The 26,122-nt window shown below is 41.6% G+C and overlaps 1 protein-coding gene across 1 annotated transcript in view; it reads right to left on the reverse strand.

Moving 5' to 3' along the window:
• The window catches only part of SLC12A3 (solute carrier family 12 member 3), a 311,203-nt gene that overhangs the window by 231,202 nt on the left and 53,879 nt on the right, over positions 1 to 26,122 (reverse strand). The window contains exons 10-11 of the mRNA XM_053700267.1: positions 23,132 to 23,286; positions 22,451 to 22,558 (exon numbers count right to left, since the gene is read on the reverse strand). Of these exons, the coding sequence (XP_053556242.1) occupies positions 22,451 to 22,558; positions 23,132 to 23,286 (263 nt within the window). The remainder of the gene's footprint in view (positions 1 to 22,450; positions 22,559 to 23,131; positions 23,287 to 26,122) is intronic.

Raw genomic sequence — 26,122 nt, forward strand, 5'->3', positions numbered from 1 at the left:
AAAAAACTAGGCCCCAATAAGTTTTATCACCAAATACATATAAAAACGATTAAACAGGGACTTCCGGTGGGCGGGCACGGCGAGAGGACGCAGGTTAGCTGAGCTCCGTGTCTCTATGCTCGCGGACCTGTGTTTTTTAGCCACCTAAAGTGCCAAAAAGCTGCAATCCTTGGCAGGACACTCAACGGACACCTGCCCGGACAAGACATAGTGAGGGGCGCCTTCGATCCGCTCCCCCGCCGGCAGCCGTACAAAAAAATAGCTGAAGCACGATCGCGGCGGCGATCAGAGAGGCCAGACCTCCCGTACCATCGAAAGGGAGTAGGTGAGAAGCCGAACAGGCTGGGGCTTTACAGAGGAGGGCTAAATTCCAGTCTCTTGGAAATCAGAAACGGACAAGGTAATCTGCCCCAATACCCAGAGAACTATGCATTAAACTGACGGCGGCCATCTTGGGTATCGGCCCTACTATAACAGTGTTAAGAAACAGCATACACAGGAAAAATAGTGATCTGCATCGTATTTGGGGGCTCAATAGCCTTACTATCTCCCCTCTCCTCCCAAGCTTATTATATTACTTATGCCACCCGCTTGACAAAGAGAGAGAGTAATCATTTTACAGGGGAACCTGCCTATCACTGGGTGGCTACCAACACAGAGCCCAAGAAGGCTGTCAGCGCTACACAGATAGATCCCACGTGGAGGGGAGATGGACTTGTAGCACAGCAGTGTCCGACTTGCGGGTGAGGCGGACAACTAGGGAGCAGCCCACCTTAACATAAGACTGCCTACCAACAGCTCAATCGTTAATTCTACTTAGGGGACAACAATAGATATGGCACACTAAACCAGAGCCAATGTACCCCCCTCCCCAAGCACGAACCTCCAGAAACTGAAGAGAAACTAATTCTCCTAGTCCTATGGAAAAAGTTTAATCCTCCTACTAAATTACAACTACAGTAAAACCTTTGCTGTGAACTGCCTGTATGCAAAAATACTATACCCCATACAATAAAAAGACTGACAACATGGCAGGTAGACAGAAGCAAACGGAGAGACGCCAGAGAACCCAAACTGAGAACCAAGACCAGACTCAGTCACTGCTAGAAACATCCATTACCTCGACGCAAGACACACATCCTATTGTATCGCAATTGTCTGCGCTCTTCTTGCCTAAAATAGAACAATTGCAAACAGGAATGGACAGCCTGTCCACAGACCTCAGAGCCTTCTCCACACGCCTAACCGCTGTGGAACAGAAAACAGCAGAGGGAGAAGAAAGACACAGGGACACAACTTCCTCCATCACTACTCTCCAAAGACAAAACAAATTGCTGCAGGCCAAGGTAGAGGACTTGGAGAACCGTTCAAGACGGAACAATTTAAGAATAGTTGGAGTGCCAGAATCTGTCCCCTCGGGGGCCCTAATGAACTTTGTAGAGACTATTCTCCCAGGTATACTCAAACTCCCATCTACAAGTATACCTTGCATAGCAGAAAGAGCACACAGAGTGGGAGCTCCCCAGCAGGAAGGTGCACCTAGACAGATAATGGTGCGCTACCTAAATTTCAAAGATAAAACGCTAATACTCAGAGCGTACAGATAAAAGACACCTATTGATTTTGAAGAGAGGAAAATCTTTATCTTCCAGGACTATTCCGCAGATGTCTCAAAGAAAAGGAGAGAATTCACGCCTTATTGCAGAGACCTTATAGCTCAAGGTGAATCCATAGCACTTCTCTACCCAGCCAGATTGCGACTTCAAATGCCACAAGGCCCAAAGATATTTGACTCCCCAAAACACCTTCAGCTGTTCCTAGATCAAATCAAGAGGCGTGCAGATCGGCCAAGGCAGGCCCAGCAAGAAGAAGAAGAAGACACATGAAGTAGGAGAAAACCAAGCAAGATTTAGAATCATCAACTCAGGACTTTTTCACCTATCAGGACTAACTGGAGGGACATAATGCACAGAAATTGGTGCTACAAGCCGCATATATATCCTTTTCAATAATGGGGAGGGGGGGAGGGCTTTTGGGATTGTGTGAAGTTTGACAGTTGAATAGTTTACAAGTTTAGTTACTGTTTGAAATTTAAACAAATCAGGAATTGCTGATATCTATTGCCAACTGTAAACAGAAGGAAAATAATATATAACTTTGTATATATCTACTGTGCTAATTAATAATTTATAATTTAAAACTTATTGTTTACCTCTGCAGAGAGCTGATCAGCAGTAATGCTGCCTTAAAACATCTTGATAACCATACACGCTCTCCCCTGGGCAGCTGGCGGTAAGTAAGAAAGACAGACTTACTCTATTTTTCTCCTACCACACTCTTACATAACCACTGCACACACCCCTTCAAGTTTCCCCATGAAACTAGTTTCCTGGAACGTTGGGGGCATTACGTCCCCCATCAAAAGAAAAACCATTCTAAAATATTTGAGGAACCAACATGCAGACATAGCGATCTTGGAAGAAACCCACTTGACTAACGCAGAACATCAGAAACTAAGGCCTAGATTTAGAGTTCGGCGGTAGCCGTCAAAACCAGCGTTAGAGGCTCCTAACGCTGGTTTTGGGCGCCCGCTGGTATTTGGAGTCAGTGATTAAAGGGTCTAACGCTCACTTTTCAGCCGCGACTTTTCCATACCGCAGATCCCCCTACGCCATTTGCGTAGCCTATCTTTTCAATGGGATCTTTCTAACGCTGGTATTTAGAGTCGTTTCTGCAGTGAGCGTTAGAGCTCTAACGACAAGATTCCAGCCGCCTGAAAATAGCAGGAGTTAAGAGCTTTCTGGCTAACGCCGGTTTATAAAGCTCTTAACTACTGTACCCTAAAGTACACTAACACCCATAAACTACCTATGTACCCCTAAACCGAGGTCCCCCCACACCGCCGCCACTCGATTAAAATTTTTAACCCCTAATCTGCCGACCGCCACCTACGTTATACTTATGTACCCCTAATCTGCTGCCCCTAACACCGCCGACCCCTGTATTATATCTATTAACCCCTAACTTGCCCCCCACAACGTCGCCGCAAGCTACTTAAAATAATTAACCCCTAATCTTCCGACCGCAAATCGCCGCCACCTACGTTATCCCTATGTACCCCTAATCTGCTACCCCTAACATCGCCGACCCCTATGTTATATTTATTAACCCCTAATCTGCCCCCCACAACGTCGCCGACACCTACCTACACTTATTAACCCCTAATCTGCCGAGCGGACCTGAGCGCTACTATAATAAAGTTATTAAGCCCTAATCCGCCTCACTAACCCTATCATAAATAGTATTAACCCCTAATCTGCCCTCCCTAACATCGCCGACACCTACCTTCAATTATTAACCCCTAATCTGCCGACCGGAGCTCACCGCTATTCTAATAAATGTATTAACCCCTAAAGCTAAGTCTAACCCTAACACTAACACCCCCCTAAGTTAAATATAATTTTTATCTAACGAAATAAATTAACTCTTATTAAATAAATAATTCCTATTTAAAGCTAAATACTTACCTGTAAAATAAATCCTAATATAGCTACAATATAAATTATAATTATATTATACCTATTTTAGGATTAATATTTATTTTACAGGCAACTTTGTAATTATTTTAACCAGGTACAATAGCTATTAAATAGTTAAGAACTATTTAATAGTTACCTAGTTAAAATAATTACAAATTTACCTGTAAAATAAATCCTAACCTAAGATATAATTAAACCTAACACTACCCTATCAATAAAATAATTAAATAAACTACCTACAATTACCTACAATTAACCTAACACTACACTATCAATAAATTAATTAAACACAATTGCTACAAATAAATAACATTAAATAAACTATCTAAAGTACAAAAAATAAAAAAGAACTAAGTTACAGAAAATAATAAAATATTTACAAACATAAGAAAAATATTACAACAATTTTAAACTAATTACACCTACTCTAAGCCCCCTCATAAAATAACAAAGCCCCCCAAAATAAAAAATTCCCTACCCTATTCTAAAATACAAATATTACAAGCTCTTTTACCTTACCAGCCCTGAACAGGGCCCTTTGCGGGGCATGCCCCAAGAATTTCAGCTCTTTTGCCTGTAAAAAAAAACATACAATACCCCCCCCCAACATTACAACCCACCACCCACATACCCCTAATCTAACCCAAACCCCCCTTAAATTAACCTAACACTACCCCCCTGATGATCTTCCTACCTTGTCTTCACCATGCCAGGTTCACCGATCCGTCCTGGCTCCAAGATCTTCATCCAACCCAAGTGGGGGCTAGACATCCACTGAAGAAGTCCAGAAGAGGGTCCAAAGTCTTCCTCCTATCCGGCAAGAAGAGGACATCCGGACCGGCAAACATCTTCTCCAAGCGGCATCTTCTATCTTCTTCCATCCGATGACGACCGGCTCCATCTTGAAGACCTCCAGCGCGGATCCATCCTCTTCTTCCGACGACTAGACGACGAATGACGGTTCCTTTAAGGGACGTCATCCAAGATGGCGTCCCTCGAATTCCGATTGGCTGATAGGATTCTATCAGCCAATCGGAATTAAGGTAGGAATTTTCTGATTGGCTGATGGAATCAGCCAATCAGAATATAGTTCAATCCGATTGGCTGATCCAATCAGCCAATCAGATTGAGCTCGCATTCTATTGGCTGATCGGAACAGCCAATAGAATGCGAGCTCAATCTGATTGGCTGATTGGATCAGCCAATCGGATTGAACTATATTCTGATTGGCTGATTCCATCAGCCAATCAGAAAATTCCTACCTTAATTCCGATTGGCTGATAGAATCCTATCAGCCAATCGGAATTCGAGGGACGCCATCTTGGATGACGTCCCTTAAAGGAACCGTCATTCGTCGTCTAGTCGTCGGAAGAAGAGGATGGATCCGCGCTGGAGGTCTTCAAGATGGAGCCGGTCGTCATCGGATGGAAGAAGATAGAAGATGCCGCTTGGAGAAGATGTTTGCCGGTCCGGATGTCCTCTTCTTGCCGGATAGGAGGAAGACTTTGGACCCTCTTCTGGACTTCTTCAGTGGATGTCTAGCCCCCACTTGGGTTGGATGAAGATCTTGGAGCCAGGACGGATCGGTGAACCTGGCATGGTGAAGACAAGGTAGGAAGATCATCAGGGGGGTAGTGTTAGGTTAATTTAAGGGGGGTTTGGGTTAGATTAGGGGTATGTGGGTGGTGGGTTGTAATGTTGGGGGGGGGTATTGTATGTTTTTTTTTACAGGCAAAAGAGCTGAAATTCTTGGGGCATGCCCCGCAAAGGGCCCTGTTCAGGGCTGGTAAGGTAAAAGAGCTTGTAATATTTGTATTTTAGAATAGGGTAGGGAATTTTTTATTTTGGGGGGCTTTGTTATTTTATTAGGGGGCTTAGAGTAGGTGTAATTAGTTTAAAATTGTTGTAATATTTTTCTTATGTTTGTAAATATTTTATTATTTTCTGTAACTTAGTTCTTTTTTATTTTTTGTACTTTAGATAGTTTATTTAATGTTATTTATTTGTAGCAATTGTGTTTAATTAATTTATTGATAGTGTAGTGTTAGGTTAATTGTAGGTAATTGTAGGTAGTTTATTTAATTATTTTATTGATAGGGTAGTGTTAGGTTTAATTATATCTTAGGTTAGGATTTATTTTACAGGTAAATTTGTAATTATTTTAACTAGGTAACTATTAAATAGTTCTTAACTATTTAATAGCTATTGTACCTGGTTAAAATAATTACAAAGTTGCCTGTAAAATAAATATTAATCCTAAAATAGGTATAATATAATTATAATTTATATTGTAGCTATATTAGGATTTATTTTACAGGTAAGTATTTAGCTTTAAATAGGAATTATTTATTTAATAAGAGTTAATTTATTTCGTTAGATAAAAATTATATTTAACTTAGGGGGGTGTTAGTGTTAGGGTTAGACTTAGCTTTAGGGGTTAATACATTTATTAGAATAGCGGTGAGCTCCGGTCGGCAGATTAGGGGTTAATAATTGAAGGTAGGTGTCGGCGATGTTAGGGAGGGCAGATTAGGGGTTAATACTATTTATGATAGGGTTAGTGAGGCGGATTAGGGCTTAATAACTTTATTATAGTAGCGCTCAGGTCCGCTCGGCAGATTAGGGGTTAATAAGTGTAGGCAGGTGTCGGCGACGTTGTGGGGGGCAGATTAGGGGTTAATAAATATAACATAGGGGTCGGCGATGTTAGGGGTAGCAGATTAGGGGTACATAGGGATAACGTAGGTGGCGGCGGTTTACGGAGCGGCAGATTAGGGGTTAAAAGTGTAATGCAGGGGACAGCGATAGCGGGGGCGGCAGATTAGGGGTTAATAAGTGTAAGGTTAGGGGTGTTTAGACTCGGGGTACATGTTAGAGTGTTAGGTGCAGACGTAGGAAGTGTTTCCCCATAGGAAACAATGGGGCTGCGTTAGGAGCTGAACGCTGCTTTTTTGCAGGTGTTAGGTTTTTTTTCAGCTCAAACAGCCCCATTGTTTCCTATGGGAGAATCGTGCACGAGCACGTTTTTGATGCCGGCCGCGTCCGTAAGCAACTCTGGTATCGAGAGTTGCATTTGCGGTAAAAATGCTCTACGCTCCTTTTTTGGAGCCTAACGCAGCATTTGTTTGAACTCTCGATACCAGAGTTAAATTTATGGTGCGGCCAGAAAAAAACCCGCGGAGCGTTAACAGCCCTTTTACCGCCGAACTCTAAATCTAGGCCTAAGACAGGGATGGGTGGGAGAAGTTATCCACACCACGTATGAAGGGAAAAGAGCCAGAGGAGTAGCTATCCTCTTTAGAAAAAATCTAGATTACACTATAGTTAAACAACTGACAGACCCCGAGGGTAGATACGTGTTAATAAAACTCAAACTCAATCATAAACACATTATCATAGGGGGAGTCTACGGCCCACACACTGATAAAAAGGACTTCTGGAGAAATTTCAGCACTGTCACAACAAAGTTTGCTGACTCCCCGATGATTCTAGGGGGAGACTATAATATAGCCCCTCAAACCCCAGCAGACAGATTCAGGGATCCAAACTCAGCAACAAGACATAACACAACCTATAGAAACGCAAGGAGAGATTCCCTGATCTTGTCCAAACTCAAGCACTCTTTAGCACTGACAGACATATGGCGAGATCAGCACCCAGAAGAAAAAAACTACACTTGCACCACCCCAGCCAAAGACACCCTTTCCAGAATAGATCTATTCCTAACAACACATACCTTGGGACAGCAGATCACCAACACTTCCATAGATCCTGCGACCATATCAGACCATGCCCCCATTAGCCTAAAAATCAATCTCACGCCAACTAGGGAGGGACCCCGTAGGTGGTTCTTTCCCACTTACTTATATGGGGACATAAATTTTAAGAGATTTCTAAAGGGAGAATGGAAAACTTACATGACTCTAAACTCCGAACACCGACATGACACCCTACTACTCTGGGAGGCAGGAAAAGCGGTGATGAGGGGTCTTATATCCTCTTACACAATCAGAAGGTCCAAACGCCTGAAACAAAAGAGCGAGAACCTACTGAGAAGGGTGATCAGCGCTAGAAATAAATACTTACGAAACCCAAACCCGACGACGAAACGACACTACACTGAAGCAAAAACACTTAGGGACCTATCACTACACCAGAACACTGTCAGGGAGATGACAGCAACTCAAGCAAACTTTTACAGACACGGAGATAAGACAGGGAAGCTCCTAGCTAGACTCACGTGGAGGGGAGATGGACTTGTAGCACAGCAGTGTCCGACTTGCGGGTGAGGCGGACAACTAGGGAGCAGCCCACCTTAACATAAGACTGCCTACCAACAGCTCAATCGTTAATTCTACTTAGGGGACAACAATAGATATGGCACACTAAACCAGAGCCAATGTACCCCCCTCCCCAAGCACGAACCTCCAGAAACTGAAGAGAAACTAATTCTCCTAGTCCTATGGAAAAAGTTTAATCCTCCTACTAAATTACAACTACAGTAAAACCTTTGCTGTGAACTGCCTGTATGCAAAAATACTATACCCCATACAATAAAAAGACTGACAACATGGCAGGTAGACAGAAGCAAACGGAGAGACGCCAGAGAACCCAAACTGAGAACCAAGACCAGACTCAGTCACTGCTAGAAACATCCATTACCTCGACGCAAGACACACATCCTATTGTATCGCAATTGTCTGCGCTCTTCTTGCCTAAAATAGAACAATTGCAAACAGGAATGGACAGCCTGTCCACAGACCTCAGAGCCTTCTCCACACGCCTAACCGCTGTGGAACAGAAAACAGCAGAGGGAGAAGAAAGACACAGGGACACAACTTCCTCCATCACTACTCTCCAAAGACAAAACAAATTGCTGCAGGCCAAGGTAGAGGACTTGGAGAACCGTTCAAGACGGAATAATTTAAGAATAGTTGGAGTGCCAGAATCTGTCCCCTCGGGGGCCCTAATGAACTTTGTAGAGACTATTCTCCCAGGTATACTCAAACTCCCATCTACAAGTATACCTTGCATAGCAGAAAGAGCACACAGAGTGGGAGCTCCCCAGCAGGAAGGTGCACCTAGACAGATAATGGTGCGCTACCTAAATTTCAAAGATAAAACGCTAATACTCAGAGCGTACAGATAAAAGACACCTATTGATTTTGAAGAGAGGAAAATCTTTATCTTCCAGGACTATTCCGCAGATGTCTCAAAGAAAAGGAGAGAATTCACGCCTTATTGCAGAGACCTTATAGCTCAAGGTGAATCCATAGCACTTCTCTACCCAGCCAGATTGCGACTTCAAATGCCACAAGGCCCAAAGATATTTGACTCCCCAAAACACCTTCAGCTGTTCCTAGATCAAATCAAGAGGCGTGCAGATCGGCCAAGGCAGGCCCAGCAAGAAGAAGAAGAAGACATATGAAGTAGGAGAAAACCAAGCAAGATTTAGAATCATCAACTCAGGACTTTTTCACCTATCAGGACTAACTGGAGGGACATAATGCACAGAAATTGGTGCTACAAGCCGCATATATATCCTTTTCAATAATGGGGAGGGGGGGAGGGCTTTTGGGATTGTGTGAAGTTTGACAGTTGAATAGTTTACAAGTTTAGTTACTGTTTGAAATTTAAACAAATCAGGAATTGCTGATATCTATTGCCAACTGTAAACAGAAGGAAAATAATATATAACTTTGTATATATCTACTGTGCTAATTAATAATTTATAATTTAAAACTTATTGTTTACCTCTGCAGAGAGCTGATCAGCAGTAATGCTGCCTTAAAACATCTTGATAACCATACACGCTCTCCCCTGGGCAGCTGGCGGTAAGTAAGAAAGACAGACTTACTCTATTTTTCTCCTACCACACTCTTACATAACCACTGCACACACCCCTTCAAGTTTCCCCATGAAACTAGTTTCCTGGAACGTTGGGGGCATTACGTCCCCCATCAAAAGAAAAACCATTCTAAAATATTTGAGGAACCAACATGCAGACATAGCGATCTTGGAAGAAACCCACTTGACTAACGCAGAACATCAGAAACTAAGACAGGGATGGGTGGGAGAAGTTATCCACACCACGTATGAAGGGAAAAGAGCCAGAGGAGTAGCTATCCTCTTTAGAAAAAATCTAGATTACACTATAGTTAAACAACTGACAGACCCCGAGGGTAGATACGTGTTAATAAAACTCAAACTCAATCATAAACACATTATCATAGGGGGAGTCTACGGCCCACACACTGATAAAAAGGACTTCTGGAGAAATTTCAGCACTGTCACAACAAAGTTTGCTGACTCCCCGATGATTCTAGGGGGAGACTATAATATAGCCCCTCAAACCCCAGCAGACAGATTCAGGGATCCAAACTCAGCAACAAGACATAACACAACCTATAGAAACGCAAGGAGAGATTCCCTGATCTTGTCCAAACTCAAGCACTCTTTAGCACTGACAGACATATGGCGAGATCAGCACCCAGAAGAAAAAAACTACACTTGCACCACCCCAGCCAAAGACACCCTTTCCAGAATAGATCTATTCCTAACAACACATACCTTGGGACAGCAGATCACCAACACTTCCATAGATCCTGCGACCATATCAGACCATGCCCCCATTAGCCTAAAAATCAATCTCACGCCAACTAGGGAGGGACCCCGTAGGTGGTTCTTTCCCACTTACTTATATGGGGACATAAATTTTAAGAGATTTCTAAAGGGAGAATGGAAAACTTACATGACTCTAAACTCCGAACACCGACATGACACCCTACTACTCTGGGAGGCAGGAAAAGCGGTGATGAGGGGTCTTATATCCTCTTACACAATCAGAAGGTCCAAACGCCTGAAACAAAAGAGCGAGAACCTACTGAGAAGGGTGATCAGCGCTAGAAATAAATACTTACGAAACCCAAACCCGACGACGAAACGACACTACACTGAAGCAAAAACACTTAGGGACCTATCACTACACCAGAACACTGTCAGGGAGATGACAGCAACTCAAGCAAACTTTTACAGACACGGAGATAAGACAGGGAAGCTCCTAGCTAGACTCACTAAATTTGCTAAACCTAATAAGTATATAGGAGCCATCAAAGTAGGTAATGCTACTCACACTACCACACCGCAGATACAAACTGCCTTCATGAACTATTACAAAACCTTATATAAAGAGGAGGCAATAGACAGAACACAGAAAACATCCTTCTGGGACACCATACACAACCCTACCATCTCAGAAGGACATCTAACTCTCCTCAACGCACCCATCTCAGAGACAGAAATAGTGAAGACCATAAATACTCTGCCCCTTGACAAAACCCCAGGTCCGGATGGACTACCAGGGGAGTTCTACAAACTAGTGAAGGAGGAGGTGGTGGTAACACTCACCACTCTCTACAATAAAATCATGAAAGGTGAGGAAGGGATCTCTACCCGCTTCACAGAAGCTAACATCTGTGTAATTCCCAAGGAAGGCAGAGACAATTTACTTACCCAATCCTACCGCCCAATATCCCTGTTAAACCAGGATTATAAACTGCTAACCAAAATCCTGGCGGATAGACTCGCAATAGCCCTACCCACACTGATACACCGAGACCAGACGGGGTTTGTGAAGGGTAGATCCTCGGTATTAAACATTCGCAAGCTCCAATTTATACTGACACACTTCTGGAATCAGGCCGGAGAAGGTGGGGACACAGACATAGATGCCTGCGCCCTGCTTATAGACGCGGAGAAGGCCTTTGACATGGTCCTTTGGGATCATCTTTTTAACACCTTAGATAAATTCGGTATCAAGGGCCCTTTTGCATCCACAATCGAATCCCTATACGCGAATCCCCACGCCTCAGTTTTGATTAATGGCATTCCTTCACCTCCATTCCAACTGGGCAGGGGAACAAGACAGGGTTGCCCACTGTCACCCCTCCTTTTTGACATTGCCATCGAGCCCCTAGCCATCAAGATTAGGGCAGAGTCAGAGGGACTGTGGGTGGGTAAAGTCCAGTGCCATTTGTCTCTCTTTGCAGACGACATGATCCTATACCTACAAAATCCAAAAACAAACATCCCTCACGTCATGCAAATCATACACCAGTTTAGTCTGATCTCAGGCTACAAAATAAACGCTGACAAGTCGGAGCTAGTCTGGCTACTCCCGAGGGCACCCTGCGCTACTCTACCATACAACTTCAAACAAGTTACCCACTCCTTCAAATACCTGGGAGTCAAGCTATCCCACAACCCCGGAGAGTGGTACCATCTAAATTACCGCCCCCTGATAAAAGACCTCCAAGAGACATTGCTCAGATGGAGTAATCTGCCGGTAGCACTACCAGGTAGGATCGCCCTCGTCAAAATTATCATATTCCCGAAACTCTTGTACTTATTTCAGATGATACCTCACCACATCCATAAAGCAGACACACAAATATTAAACAAAGCGATGCTCTCTTTTATATGGGCAGGGAAGAAACATAAAATAAACTCTTCTAGACTGATGGCAGAGATCACTTCAGGGGGCTTAGCTGTCCCCAACCTCGATGCATACTGTGAGGCAGCCCAGGTTAAATATGTACTGGACTGGTTGACAGAAAAAGGACACTTCACACTGCCAGATCTTGAAAAGCAAGCTACGGCTCCATGGTCCCTGCAGGCGCTCCCACATATGACACCGTCACGCACACTCAAGTTAATTAGAAATTACCCACTAATATCCCAGCCCCTCTCCACTTGGTGGAGACTCTGTAAGAGATCCCGATTTGACCCTACCTATACAAAATACCTCCCTCTGAGAGGTAACCCAGGATTCCCCGCAGGGATTGATTCCCCAGTGTTCTCCACATGGGAAACTAGGGGGTTGACTGCTGTGTCCCAATTGATAAATGGGTTGGACATGAAGGTCAAGCCTTTTCAGGAACTGCAAACCCAATTTGACCTACCCCGCACACACCATTTCGCATACCTACAAGCAAGACACTACATCCAAGACTTACTAGGGCACACAGGACTTACTGACCAAAACTCAGACGTAAACAGACTGCTACATATGACAATGCAAGGTAACACGTCTATCTCCCCAACTTACAGACTGCATATGAAACCGACGAACGTAGCTACAATCACGCATATCAGTGACACATGGACACGCACCCTAGACACTGAAATTACACCAGACGTAATACAGCGCAGCATACAAAATACAAGAGGAGCAACTTTATCAGCGACTACTAGAGAATCACACACCAGACTGTTACAAGCAGCATACATACCACCCAAGACATTCAAAAAATGGAGGCCAGAAACAGAAGGTCACTGTAAGAAATGCAAAGCAGCAGATGCGGACCTGCCCCACTTGCTGTGGCATTGCCCTATGATACGGAAATTTTGGGGCATGACAGCATATTGGATAAAATCCACGTTCCACACTGAACTGATAGTTTCCCCCAGACTGATAGTATTCTTAGAGATCCCAGCCTCTACACCTAACCCCCTTAAAAAAATGATCACAAACATCATTTTACAAGCTAGGAAACTTATATTCCAAAATTGGTTGAGTCCAGGGACCCCTACACTATCACAACTCAAAACAAACATTCATAAACAGCTTACATATGAAGCAGCAGACACCCTAAGAGATGTACAGTTGAGAACCAGACCTTTTATGAAAAAATGGGAACCTTACATACACACTCTACAAACTACTGTGCAAACACAGCTTTTATTCCCCCTTAGAAACACTGAAATCCTATTAGAACAACACCTAAAAGGCAAATGGGGTTTTCTGTATGAGGAGAAACAAGAAAGATGAGTCAGTGGACATCTGCCCACACATTACGAAGTCTGCCTTCTTGCTACTGCCCAGGGGAGAACAAGACACCTAACTATGAGAGACGGTCAAGATCCCAACGGGATCAGTGTAGAGAGAGGATCAAATCCAGCTCTGATTGTTACTGTTATGATTATTATTATCCGTATCTAGTTATTATTGAACGCTGTACTATTGGGAGGAGTTGGGTGGGAGATGGGGGAGGGATGGGAGGAGACTGAGAGAAGGAAAAGGAAAAGAGGGATTTACCATGGACTATCGCTGCAAAAAGACCAACTCTTGGGACACAGTTTGTAAAATTTCCTTTTTGCTTTAAAAGAAAAACTCGGGACGTACCTGCTGAGAGACTGTATGTAAAAATATCACTCGCAACAATATAGACCCAGTTTTGCAATGTAAACATCTAATTGTAACATGTTTTTGTTTTCCAATGATCTGTGACCCATGAGAGAGACATCTCTACATGGTAACCCTTGTTATGATAAATAAAAGTTTAAAAAAAAACAAAACAAAAAAAACGATTAAACATGCCAGCAAACGTTTTATATTACATTTTTATAAGAGTATGTATCTCTATTAATAAGCCTGATACCAGTCGCTATAACTGCATTTAAGGCTTTACTTACATTAGTTCGGTATCAGCAGCATTTTCTAGCAAATTCCATCCCTAGAAAAATATTAACTGCACATACCTTATTGCAGGAAAACTCTCTCATTCCCTCTCTGAAGTTACCTCACTCCTCAGAATATGTGAGAACAGCAATGGATCTTAGTTACTTCTGCTAAGATCATAGAAAACGCAGGCAGATTCTTCTTCTAAATACTGCCTGAGATAAACAGTACACTCTGGCACCATTTAAAAATAACAAACTTTTGATTGAAGAATAAACTAAGTATAAAACACCACACTCCTCTTATGACCTCCATCTTGGTTGAGGCTTGCAAGAGAATGACTGGATATGACAGTTAGGGGAGGAGCTATATAGCAGCTCTGCTGTGGGTGATCCTCTTGCAACTTCCTGTTGGGAAGGAGAATATCCCACAAGTAATGGATGATCCGTGGACTGGATACACTTAACAAGAGAAATATTTACAGCTCAAAATACTATTTGTATTTGTTTCAATAACATTTGTATGCCGATGACACCCAAATCTACCTCTCTGCACCAGACCTACCTCCTTCCTTACTAACCCGTGTCACTAACTGTCTTTCTCATATCTCATCTTGGATGTCCTCTCATTACCTTAAATTGAAGGTAAATTTAGATGATAAAGTGCCTGGTTTTTAAAAATCTGATTAAAAAAGGGGCACTTTATTTCATAAAAATTTACATTTCACTTGTGTTGTGAAAATACTTACCCCGAATATCGCAAGCCTCTTCATACATCAGAAATGATAGATCGGTCATCCTCCAATCACGGCTCCCCCCAGTGTCTGATTCAAAGCCCTGATTGGAGAAAACCAGATTCCTCATTTTAGACCCGGGAAGAGGCTTTGCGACGGGCGGGGGAAGTGATGCAGCGGCTGTCAAGATTAAAAACATAATTTATGCTTACCTGATAAATGTATTTCTCTTGTAGTGTATCCAGTCCACGGATCATCCATTACTTATGGAATATATTCTCCTTCCCAACAGGAAGCTGCAAGAGTCCACCCACAGCAAAGCTGCTATATAGCTCCTCCCCTAACTGCCATATTCAGATATTCGACCGAAAACATGCAGAGAAAGGAAAAACCATAGGGTGCAGTGGTGACTGTAGTTCAAATGAAAAAATTACCTGCCTTAAAGTGACAGGGCGGGCCGTGGACTGGATACACTACAAGAGAAATAAATTTATCAGGTAAGCATAAATTATGTTTTCTCTTGTTAAGTGTATCCAGTCCACGGATCATCCATTACTTATGGAATACCAATACCAAAGCTAAAGTACACGGATGATGGGAGGGACAAGGCAGGTACTTAAACGGAAGTTACCACTGCCTGTAAAAAACCCTTTCTCCCAAAAATAGCCTCCGAAGAAGCAAGGTATCAAATTTGTTAAATTTGAAAAGTATGAAGCGCAGACCAAGACTCCGTCTTGTAAATCTGTTCAACAGAAGCCACATTTAAAAAAGGCCCAAGTGAAAACCACAGCTCTAGTAGAATGAGCTGTAATCCCTTCAGGAGGCTGCTGTCCAGCAGTCTCATAAGCTAAATGAATTATGCTTTTTAACCAAAAAGACAGAGAGGCTGCTGAAGTCTTTTGACCTCTCCTCTGTCCAGAATAGACAACAAACAAGGTGAACGTTTGATGAAAACTGTAGTAGCTTGTAAGTAAAACTTTAAAGCACAAACCACGTCCAATATTGTGTAATAGACGTTCCTTCTTTGAGGAAGGATTAGGATACAAGCATGGAAAAACTATCTCTTGAGTGATGTACTTGTTAGATACCACCTTAGGAAAAAACCCAGGTTGGTACGCAGGACTACCTTATCCGTACGAAGGACCAGATAAGGAGAATCACATTGTAACACAGATAACTTGGAGACTCTACGAGTCGAGGAATTAGCTACCCAAAAGGAACTTTCCAAGATAAAGATTGATATCTATGGAACAAAAAAGGTTCAAACAGAACTTCTTGAAGAACCTTAAGAATCAGGTTTAAGCTCCATGGCGGAGCAACAGTTTTAAACACAGGCTTGGATCTAACCAAAGCCTGACCAAATGCCTGAACGTCTAGAATACCTGCCAGACGCTTGTGCAAAAAAATAGACAGAGTAAAAATCTGTCCCCTTTTAAGGAATTAGCTGACAACCCTTTTCTCAAAAACATCTTGGAGAAAAGATAATATCCTGGGAATCCAGACTTTACTCCATGAGTAACCCTTGGATTCATAACAATCAGATATTTACACCATATCTATGTTCAATTTTCCTAGAGACAGGCTTTCATGTCTGTATTAAGGTATCAATGACTGACTCGGAGAAGCCATGCTTTGATAACATCAAGCGTTCAGTCTCCAGGCAGTCCATCTCAGATTGATTCTATTTAGATGGTTGAAAGGACCCTGAGGTAGAGGGACCTGTCTCTGAAGCAGAGACCGTGATGGAAAAGATGACATGTCCACCAGATCTGCATACCAGGTCCTGCGTGGCTACGCAGGCGCTGTCAAAAACACCAAAGCCCTCTCCTGCTTGGTCTTGACCTCCGGATGAAATCCCACTCCCCCGGAAGAAAAGTCTGACGACTTAGAAAATCCACCTCCCAGTTCTCAACACCTGGGATATGGATAGCTGATAGACAAGAGTGAGTCTCTGTCCAGTAAATTATTGTAAGACTTCTAACATCGCTAGGGAACTTCTGTTCGCCCTTGATGGCTGATGTAAGCCACAGTCGTGTATATTGTCCGACTGAGTATGATGTACCTCAGAGTTGCTAACTGAGGCCAAGTCTGAAGAGCATGGAATATCACTCCCAGTTCCAGAATATTTATTAGAAGGAGGGTCTCCTCCTAAGTCCACTATCCCTGAGCCTTCAGGGAGTTCCAGACTGCATCCCAACCTAAAAGGCTGGCATCTATTGTAACAATTGTCCCATCTGACCTGCGGAAGGTCATACCCTTGGACAGATGGACCCGACATAGTCACCAGAGAAGAGAATCTCTGGTCTCTTGGTCCAGGTTTAACAGGGGGACAAATCTGTGTAATCCCCGTTCCTCTGACTGAGCATGCATAGTTGCAGCGGTCTGAAATGTAGACGTGCAAACGGTACTATGTCCCTTGCCGCTACCATTAAGCCGATTTCATTCATGTACTGAGCCACCGAAGGGCGCGGATGGGATGAAAAAAAAAAACACGGCAGAAATTTAGAAACTTTGACAACCTGGACTCCGTCAGGTAAATTTTCATTTCTACAGAATCTATCAGAGTCCCTAGGAGGGAAACCCTTGAGATTGGGGATAGAGAACTCTTTCCTTCTTCACTTTCCACCCATGTGATCTCAGAAATGCCAGTACTACGTCCGTATGAGACTGGGCAATTTGGATGTTTGACGCCTGTATCAGGATGTCGTCTAAATAAGGGGCCACTTCTATGCCCCGCGGTCTAAGGACCGCCAAAGCGACCCCAGAACCTCCATAAATATTCTTGGGGCTGTAGATATCCCAAAGGAAAGAGCTACAAACTGGTAATGCCTGTCTAGAAAGGCAAACCTGAAAAACGATGGTGATCTTTATGCATCACAATGTGAGGATAAGCATCCTTCAAATCCATTGTAGTCCTCTATTGACTCTCCTGGATCATAGTTAAGATGGTACGAATAGTTTCCATCTTAAATGACGGAATTCTGAGGAATTTGTTTAAGATCTTTAGATCCAAAATAGGTCTGAAGGTTCCCTCTCCTTGGGAACCACAAACAGATTTGAGTAAAAACTCTGTCCCTGTTCCTCTCTTGGAACTGGATGGATCTCGTACACAATGTAAGAATGCCTCCTTCTTTATCTGGTTTGCAGATAATTGTGAAAGGCGAAATCTCCCCTTTTTTTGGGGGGGAATCTTTGAAATCCAGAAGATATCTCTGGGATATAAATTCCAATGCCTAGGGATCCTGGGCATCTCTTGCCCACGCCTGGGCAAAGAATGAAAGTCTGCCCCCTATAGGATCCGTTACCGGATAGGGGTCCGTTCCTTCATGCTGCCTTAGAGGCAGCAGCAGGCTCCTTGGCCTGCTTATCTTTGTTCCAGGTCCGATTGTCTCCAGACCGCCTTGGACTGAGCAAAAATTCCCTCTTGTTTTGCCTTAGAGGAAGAGGATGCCACACCTGCCCTGAAGTTTTTAAAAGGTACGAAAATTAGACTTTTTTTTTTTTTTGCCCTTGATTTAGACCTATCCTGAGGAAGGGCATGACCTTTTCCTCCAGTGATATAAGCAATAATCTCCTTCAAACCAGGCCCGAATAGGGTCTGCCCCTTGAAGGGAAGTTAAGTAGCTTATTTATTAAAGTCACGACAGCTGACCATGATATAAGCCATAGCGCTCTGCGCGCCAGTATAGTAAAAAACAGAATTCTTAGCAGTTAGTCTAGTCAAATGAACAAGGCATCAGAAAACAAAGGAATTGGCTAGCATAAGCTTGTCAAATATATTCATCCAATGGAGTCGCTTAACTGTAAAGCCTCATCAAGAGACTCAACCCAAAACGCTGCAGCAGCAGTGACAGAAGCAAAGTATGCAAGGGGCTGCAGGATAAAACCCTGTTGAATAAACATTTTTTATCCATTGGATCTAAAAAGCACAACTGTCCTCGTCAGAGATAGTGGTACGCTTAGCTAGAGTAGAAACTCTTCTCTCCACCTTAGGAACTGTCTACAAGAAGTCCCGTGTGGTGGTAACTATTAGAAAACATTCTTCTATCCCATTCCTTATTAAAAAAAATTTTTTAGTAAACCTCTTTAGGTATTGGAAAAACATCAGTACACACCGGCACTGCATATTATTTATCCAGTCTACACAATTTCTCTGGCCCTGCGATTGTACACATTCATTCAGAGCAGCCAAAGCCTCCCTGAGCAACAAGTGGAGGTTCTCAAGCATAAATTTTAAATGTAGAAATATCAGAATCAGGTTAAATCATCTTCCCTGAGTCAAAAAAAAAAAAAAAAAATCACCCACAGACTAAGCATATTGTGAGGTAGTATCATACATGGTTCTTAAAGCGTCTGTATGCTCTGTATCTACCCCCAGAGCTAACTGCTTTCCTTTAATTTCAGGTAGTCTGACTAATACTGCTGCCAGAATATTATTCACCACCTTTGCCATGTCTTGCAAAATAAACGCTATGGGCGCCCTTGATGTACTTGGCGCCATTTGAGCGTGAGTCCCTGAAGCGGGAGTCGAAGGGTCTGACACGTGGGGAGAGTTAGTCGGCATAACTTTCCCCTCGACAGAATCCCCTGGTAAAGAAACGCTATGGGTGCCCTTGATGTACTTGGCGCCATTTGAGCGTGAGTCCCTAAAGCGGGAGTCAAAAGGTCTGACACGTGGGGAGAGTTAGTCGGCATAACTACCCCCACGACAGAATCCTCTGGTGATAATGTTTTTAAAGACAAAAAATGATCTTTATTGTTTAACATGAAATCAGTACATCTGGTACACATTCTAAGATGGGGTTCCACCATGGCTTTAAAACATAATGAACACAGAGCTTCCTCTATGTCAGACATGTTAGAACAGACTAATAATGAGACTAGTAAGCTTGGAAAACACTTTAAATCAAGTTAACAAGCAAATATATAAAACGTTACTGTGCCTTTAAGAGAAACAAATTTTGCCAAAATTTGAAATAACAGTGAAAAAAAGGCAGTTAAACTAACAAAATTTTTACAGTGTATGTAACAAGTTAGCAGAGCATTGCACCCACTTGCAAATGGATGATTAACCCCTTAATACAAAAAACAGATTAACAAAACGAAAAATATGTTTTAAACCGTCATAACAGCTCCTACTTTTGAAGCCCTTTTGAGCCCTTCAGAGATGTCCTATAGCATGCAGGGGACTGCTGAGGGAAGCTGAATGTCACTGTTTGTAATTTTAACTGCACCAACTGTAACTTTTATACTATAACAGTGGAAATTGTTTCTATGCAAAATTTAAGCCAGCCATGTGGAAAAAACTTAGGCCCCAATAAGTTTTATCACCAAACATATGTTAAAAAACGATTAAACATGCCAGCAAACGTTTTAAAACACATTTTTACAAGAGTATGTATCTCTATTAATAAGCCTGATACCAGACGCTATCGCTGCATTTAAGGCTTTACTTACATTACTTCGGTATCAGCAGTATTTTCTTAGTCAATTCCATTCCTAGAAAAATATTTTACTGCACATACCTTATCTGCAGGAAAACCTGCACGCCATTCCCCCTCTGAAGTACCTCACTCCTCAGAATATGTGAGAACAGCAAATGGATCTTAGTTACGTCTGCTAAGATCATAGAAAAACGCAGGCAGATTCTTCTTCCAAATACTGCCTGAGATAAACAGCACACTCCGGTGCCATTTAAAAATAACAAACTTTTGATTGAAGAATAAACTAAGTAGAAAGCACCACAGACTCTCACAACCTCCTATCTATGTTGAGGCTTGCAAGAGAATGACTGAATATGGCAGTTAGGGGAGGAGCTATATAGCAGCTTTGCTGTGGGTGGACTCTTGCAGCTTCCTGTTGGGAAGGAGAATATATTCCATAAGTAATGGATGATCCGTGGACTGGATACACTTAACAAGAGAAAGGTATTTTCTCAACACGAGTGAAATGTAAATTTTGATGAATTAAAGTGCCCCTGTTTTTAAACGTATTTTTAAAAACCGGACACCAATTTTCTATAACTGTTGATAATTCCATCATTACCTCTCTCCAAAACTGAACTCCTTATTTTCCCCCCTTCTTCCAAAATCTCCACCCACCAATTTTCTATAACTGTTGATAATTCCATCATTACCTCGCATGCCCGATGTCTTGTGGTCACACTTGACTTAGACCTTTCCTTTACTCCTCAAATTCAGTTCTTGGCTAAAGCCTGCCGCTTCCACCTTAAAAAACTTTTCTAAAATTAGACATTTTCCTAACACAAGACACAGCTAAGATTTTAATCCACTCTCTCATCCTTTCCTGCCTCGTCTACTACAACTCCATCCTCTCTGGTCTACCTAGCCACCGCCTAGCTCCTTTAGAATCCATAATGAATGCCTCTGCCAGGCTCATCTTCCTTACATGTCACTCTTCATCTGCTGCCCCTCTCTGCCAATCACTTCACTGGCTTCCTCTGGCATCCAGGATTAAACACAAAATCCTCACTCTGACATACAAAGCCCTCATCTGCACTGCTCCCCCCTACAAATTTAGACCTTGTCTCCAGATACTCTCCCTCCCATCCCCTTGGCTCTGCTCACTATCTCCTACTCTCCTCCTCTCTTGCTACTTCCTCACATTCCCGTTTACAGGACTTCTCCAGACTGGCCCCCATCTGGTGGAACTCCATGTCTCACTCCACAATACTCTCCCCTAGTTTTAACAGCTTCAAGCGCTCCCTAAAGACTCTCCTATTCAGGGATGCATGCAACCTACACTAACCTTTCCTACCTCCATTTAACTCGCATAGTACTATTTTACCATCCCTGCCACCCCGCCCCCCAGATACTGCTTAAGGTAAGCATAGGACAATGCGTCCTTCGAAAACACTATTTTTTCTTGTTTCCCCCGAAATACCAGTTAAAGGTAACGTCCTAAGGGTCCATGAGAGGCCCTAGTCTACTATTTGGGGATCACATATCACTAGCAGTTTAATTATATTTGAAGGGGATATATAATTATTTATGTTTAGAATATTAAAAAATTAGGTGCTACATTATGGGGTCAATTTCTTCATATGGATTATCTTATCTTGCAACATTTCTATACTAAAGAATATTATATCATCATACAACTATTATAGAATGTCATATCTTGCAACACTTAGAACATCTGCACATTTTGATGCATGATAAGTTAGAAAACTGATTGTTTGTATTTCTTACATACCACAATAAAAATTATAAAAAAAAAAAAAAGGCTATTAGTGAACAAGGTGAACTGTGGGAGAATAAAGTGGGAGATAGACCTTAATGACCTGATGATCAGAAGCTTGTTGCCATGGGGAGAAGTCAAACAAAATCTTTCATGAATTTTTAGGTATATATTGTAATGAACGTTTCTCTTCTTCACATACAAAATTCTGCATAGCAGGTTAAACGGCTCGCAAGATAGAATTTGCCTTTATAAAATAGTTTGAAGGACTTTGTAGTATTGAGGAGACCTCCAGTTACTCTCCCAGAGTGAAGTTCTTTAAATAATCAGACCATAAAAGAGACAGAAAGTACTGAGGGTGGGGGCAAGAGAGGGTGGTAATATTTACATATTATCACATCTGTGATCACACAGCACATCAGTCACTCATATCTGAAAAAACTAGTGGGATTAGGTGGATACAGCACATCTCTCTAATGGAGCACCAAGACAAAAACTGTATATAAATGCTTATCTCACCTGGAACACTTTGGGAGCAGAAACCAGACAGGCCAAAGCGGATGACAGAGTAGCACCAAAGATCCCAGCGGTGACGAGAGGTGCAAAACCAGACACCATGCTCATGGTCTGCGCAACACAAATATATGCTGGTATAGTTATCATTACATAAATGTACACAAATTACAGATATGTGTGTCTGCACTGATGATGTGTGTGCTGATAATGAATAGCTTTAGTAGTGATATGTTCTAAAAACATGAATATATGCCAATGAGAAAGGCGGAGTGCAGAAACACGTGTGATGTGAGTTTATTCATTACCGTACAATTCATTAATTCTATCTGTTTCACTCCTGTATATTCTGTTTTTAAGAAGGTTAAATAAAGGATGCTTCTATCATGGATGCTCTTTTGAAAGTTGTTCGCTATGAGTAAATGCCACGCTGAATTGCCTTATGTGAAAACTGGCATTGTTAGTATACAGGGTGTTCGATGTGTATATCAGAATGTGTTTAATGTCAGCAACTCACTATACTGGATATTAAAAGTCTAACCAAGGTGTTATATGTGTACGTCAATATTCTAGGTGCTCAGCGTGTATTAGATGTGCGTAAATAGGTATAATAAGTGTTCAGATAATGTTAGACATACATATAGTTATGTGCATATCAGTAAACATATGTGCAGGTTGAATAAACACCTGGTATTGATTGATCAGTCCATATTTACAATTCCGGTTCACTGTACACTCAGTAAAATTCCATCCATATCCACACGCAAGACCCACACAGTTTGAGGCACCCTCTATAATTGTATCATTGAGGCTTCCAGAGGCTTCCCGAACCACACAAGATCCTAGAGAAAAGAAAAGAAAGGTTTATATATGTATGTGCAGTGCTGTATATATTCATATATTTACTGAAGGTGTTCTTGGTGGAATTGGAGGTATAACTGTGCATAACATGTATGTGCAGAACTACATCACTATATAAGGTTATAAGCAGAAGTTAAGTCTATATATGTAGGGGCATGGCTTAAAATGCCTAAACATGTAACTGCAGAGCTAGATAGGACTATGTATGTATGTGCTAAGGGGTATGTTTGACTATAAAGAATGACTACACATAATAGGCCAGATTATGAGTGGATCGCTAATTAAGCTTGTTGCGCTGGTATTACCAGATGAAAGTAAACTGTTTTCGTTCTAGTGCTAACCCAAGGAGCACAAAAAGCCGAACTTAGAATATAGCGTGCTCATTCACGTATTACCCGATAGGGGTCATTGGAGAAACCCACTATATCGCAAACCCAAACGCATATTCTTAAGTGTGCTAACCCGACATGAAAATATGAATATTTCACATTCCAATGTTCTTCAAATAACAGAATATGTTCTATTAATTAATAAATAAATATTTCTATATACTGTATCGCTGATGTTGTTTTGGTACAATATATATCTATACATATATATATATTATTATTAATCCCTAAACTGCCAACCCCCACAACGCCAACTACCTAATTACACTATTAACCCCTAAACCGCTAACCCAACAACGCCAGCTACCTAATTACACTATCAACCCCTATACCGCCAACCCCCCACCATGCTAAGAATTAATCTAATAATCATTAAGTCTCCAAACCTAACACCCCCTAAATTAACCCCAATTACCTAAAATAAAAAGTCTTCTTAATAAATTAATTAAAAAGTACCAAAATAAAAAAATCCTAACTGAATATTAAAATAAAAAAATCTAATATTACAGAAAAAAATAAAATTATCCAAAATATTTTTTTAAACCTAATCTAATACTCCTATAAAAATAAAAAAGCCCCCCCAAAATAAAAACACCGCCTAATCTAACACTAAACTACCAATAGCCCTTAAAAGGGCATTGCCCTAAAGTGATCAGCTCTTTTACCTAAATAAAGTACAAATAACCCCCTAAAAGTAAACCCCACCCACCCAACGCCCCCAAAATAAAAAAATCTAACACTAGAAAAACCTAAGCTACCCATTTCCCCTAAATTTGTATGGGCATTGCCCTTAAAACGGCAATCGGCTCTTTTGCTGTCCATTAAAATAAAAAAGTCCTAATCTAAAAAAACACCCCAAAAAAAAACAACCTAACCACGAAATAGGTATTAACCATTCTTCTTCCAGGTGGCTCCATTTTCATCCAGCACAGGGACATCTATCTTCATCTGGAACAAAGGCGGCACGGAGCAGAGGTGGCCATGGAGCAGGACAGGCGGCCGCGGAGCAGGAATGGTAAGTACCTATTTCGGGGTTAGACTTAGGGGTTTTTTGGGGTGTTTTTTTTTTAGATTAGGGCTTTATTTTAATGGGCAGCAAAAGAGCTGATTGCCCATACAAATTTCTTATGTTTTTTTAGATTTAGGTTTTTTTATTTTGGGGGGGTACTTTTAGGGGGTAATTTATAATTTTTAATAGTAATAGAGCTGTTTGCTTTAGGACAATACCCTACAAAAGGTCCTTTAAAGGGCTATTGATAGTCTAGTGTTAGATTAGGGGGTGTTTTAATTTTGGGGTAGTTTTTTTTTATTTTTATAGGGGTATTAGATTAGGCTTACATTTTTTTATTTTGGATAATTTCGTTTATTTTTTCTGTAATTTTAGATTTTTTTATTTTTGTAATATTAGATTTTTTTATTTTAATTTAATCTTAGGGTTTAAGTAATGTTAGGTTTTTTTATTTTAATTTTAAGTTAGGATTTTTTTTATTTTGGTACTTTTTAATTAATTTATGAAGAAAATAATCTTTTTTTATTTTATGTAATTGGGGTTAACTTAGAGGGTGTTAGGTTAGGGGGCTTAGTGATTAAAATAATTCTTAGCGTTGTGGGGGTTTGGTGGTTTAGAGGTTAATAGTGTAATTAGAAAGTTAGGGTTGTGGGGGGTTGGTGGTTTAGGGGTTAATAGTATAATTAGGTAGTTGGTGTTGTGGGGTTGGCGGTTTAGGGGTTAATAGTGTAATTAGGTAGTTAGTGTTGTGGGGGGTTTGCGGTTTAGGGATTAATATTGAAATTAGGTTATTTGTGCGTGAATGGCGGATTAGGGGTTAATCACTATTAGTTAGAGTGCGATGTGGGTGAATGGGGGATTGGGGTTTAATACATTTTATTTAGTTATTGCGGTGGGGGGATGGCGGTTGAAAGGTACATATTGTGTTCGTGTGGGCGAGTTTCTTAATACTTTGTGCGGGTGGTTAGGTGTTTTTGTTAATACTTTGGGCGGGCGGGCGGGCGGGCGGGCGGGCTGGCGGTTTGTTAATACTTTGTGCCGGCGGTTAGGTGTTTGCCATTCTTTTGGCTGCGCGCGGAAATGAGGATGGCGACGGACGCGTTACAAACGCAATTATAGTATAGATATACATACATATACATCTTTAGTATCTCAATGTTAAATACCTTTGCCTGCCTTTTTTTTCTAATACCTGATGTCTCATATCTTTGAGCCCTTATAACTTTTGTGTGCAATATTTTTTTTAAATAATTTTATTTAGATGGTGTTATTAGAAGCGTAACTATACTTTGTAATGTATTTTTGATGTGTTTAGTGCAACATTTTGTTTGTTTCACTAAACAGTTAACCAGAAATCTGAAGTTGTGGTAATCATTCTAGCGTAAATTGCGATTGTGCTCAAGTGATTGCTTTAACTTT

Source organism: Bombina bombina, chromosome 1 (genome assembly GCF_027579735.1).
Source record: "Bombina bombina isolate aBomBom1 chromosome 1, aBomBom1.pri, whole genome shotgun sequence".
Lineage (NCBI taxonomy): Eukaryota > Metazoa > Chordata > Amphibia > Anura > Bombinatoridae > Bombina > Bombina bombina.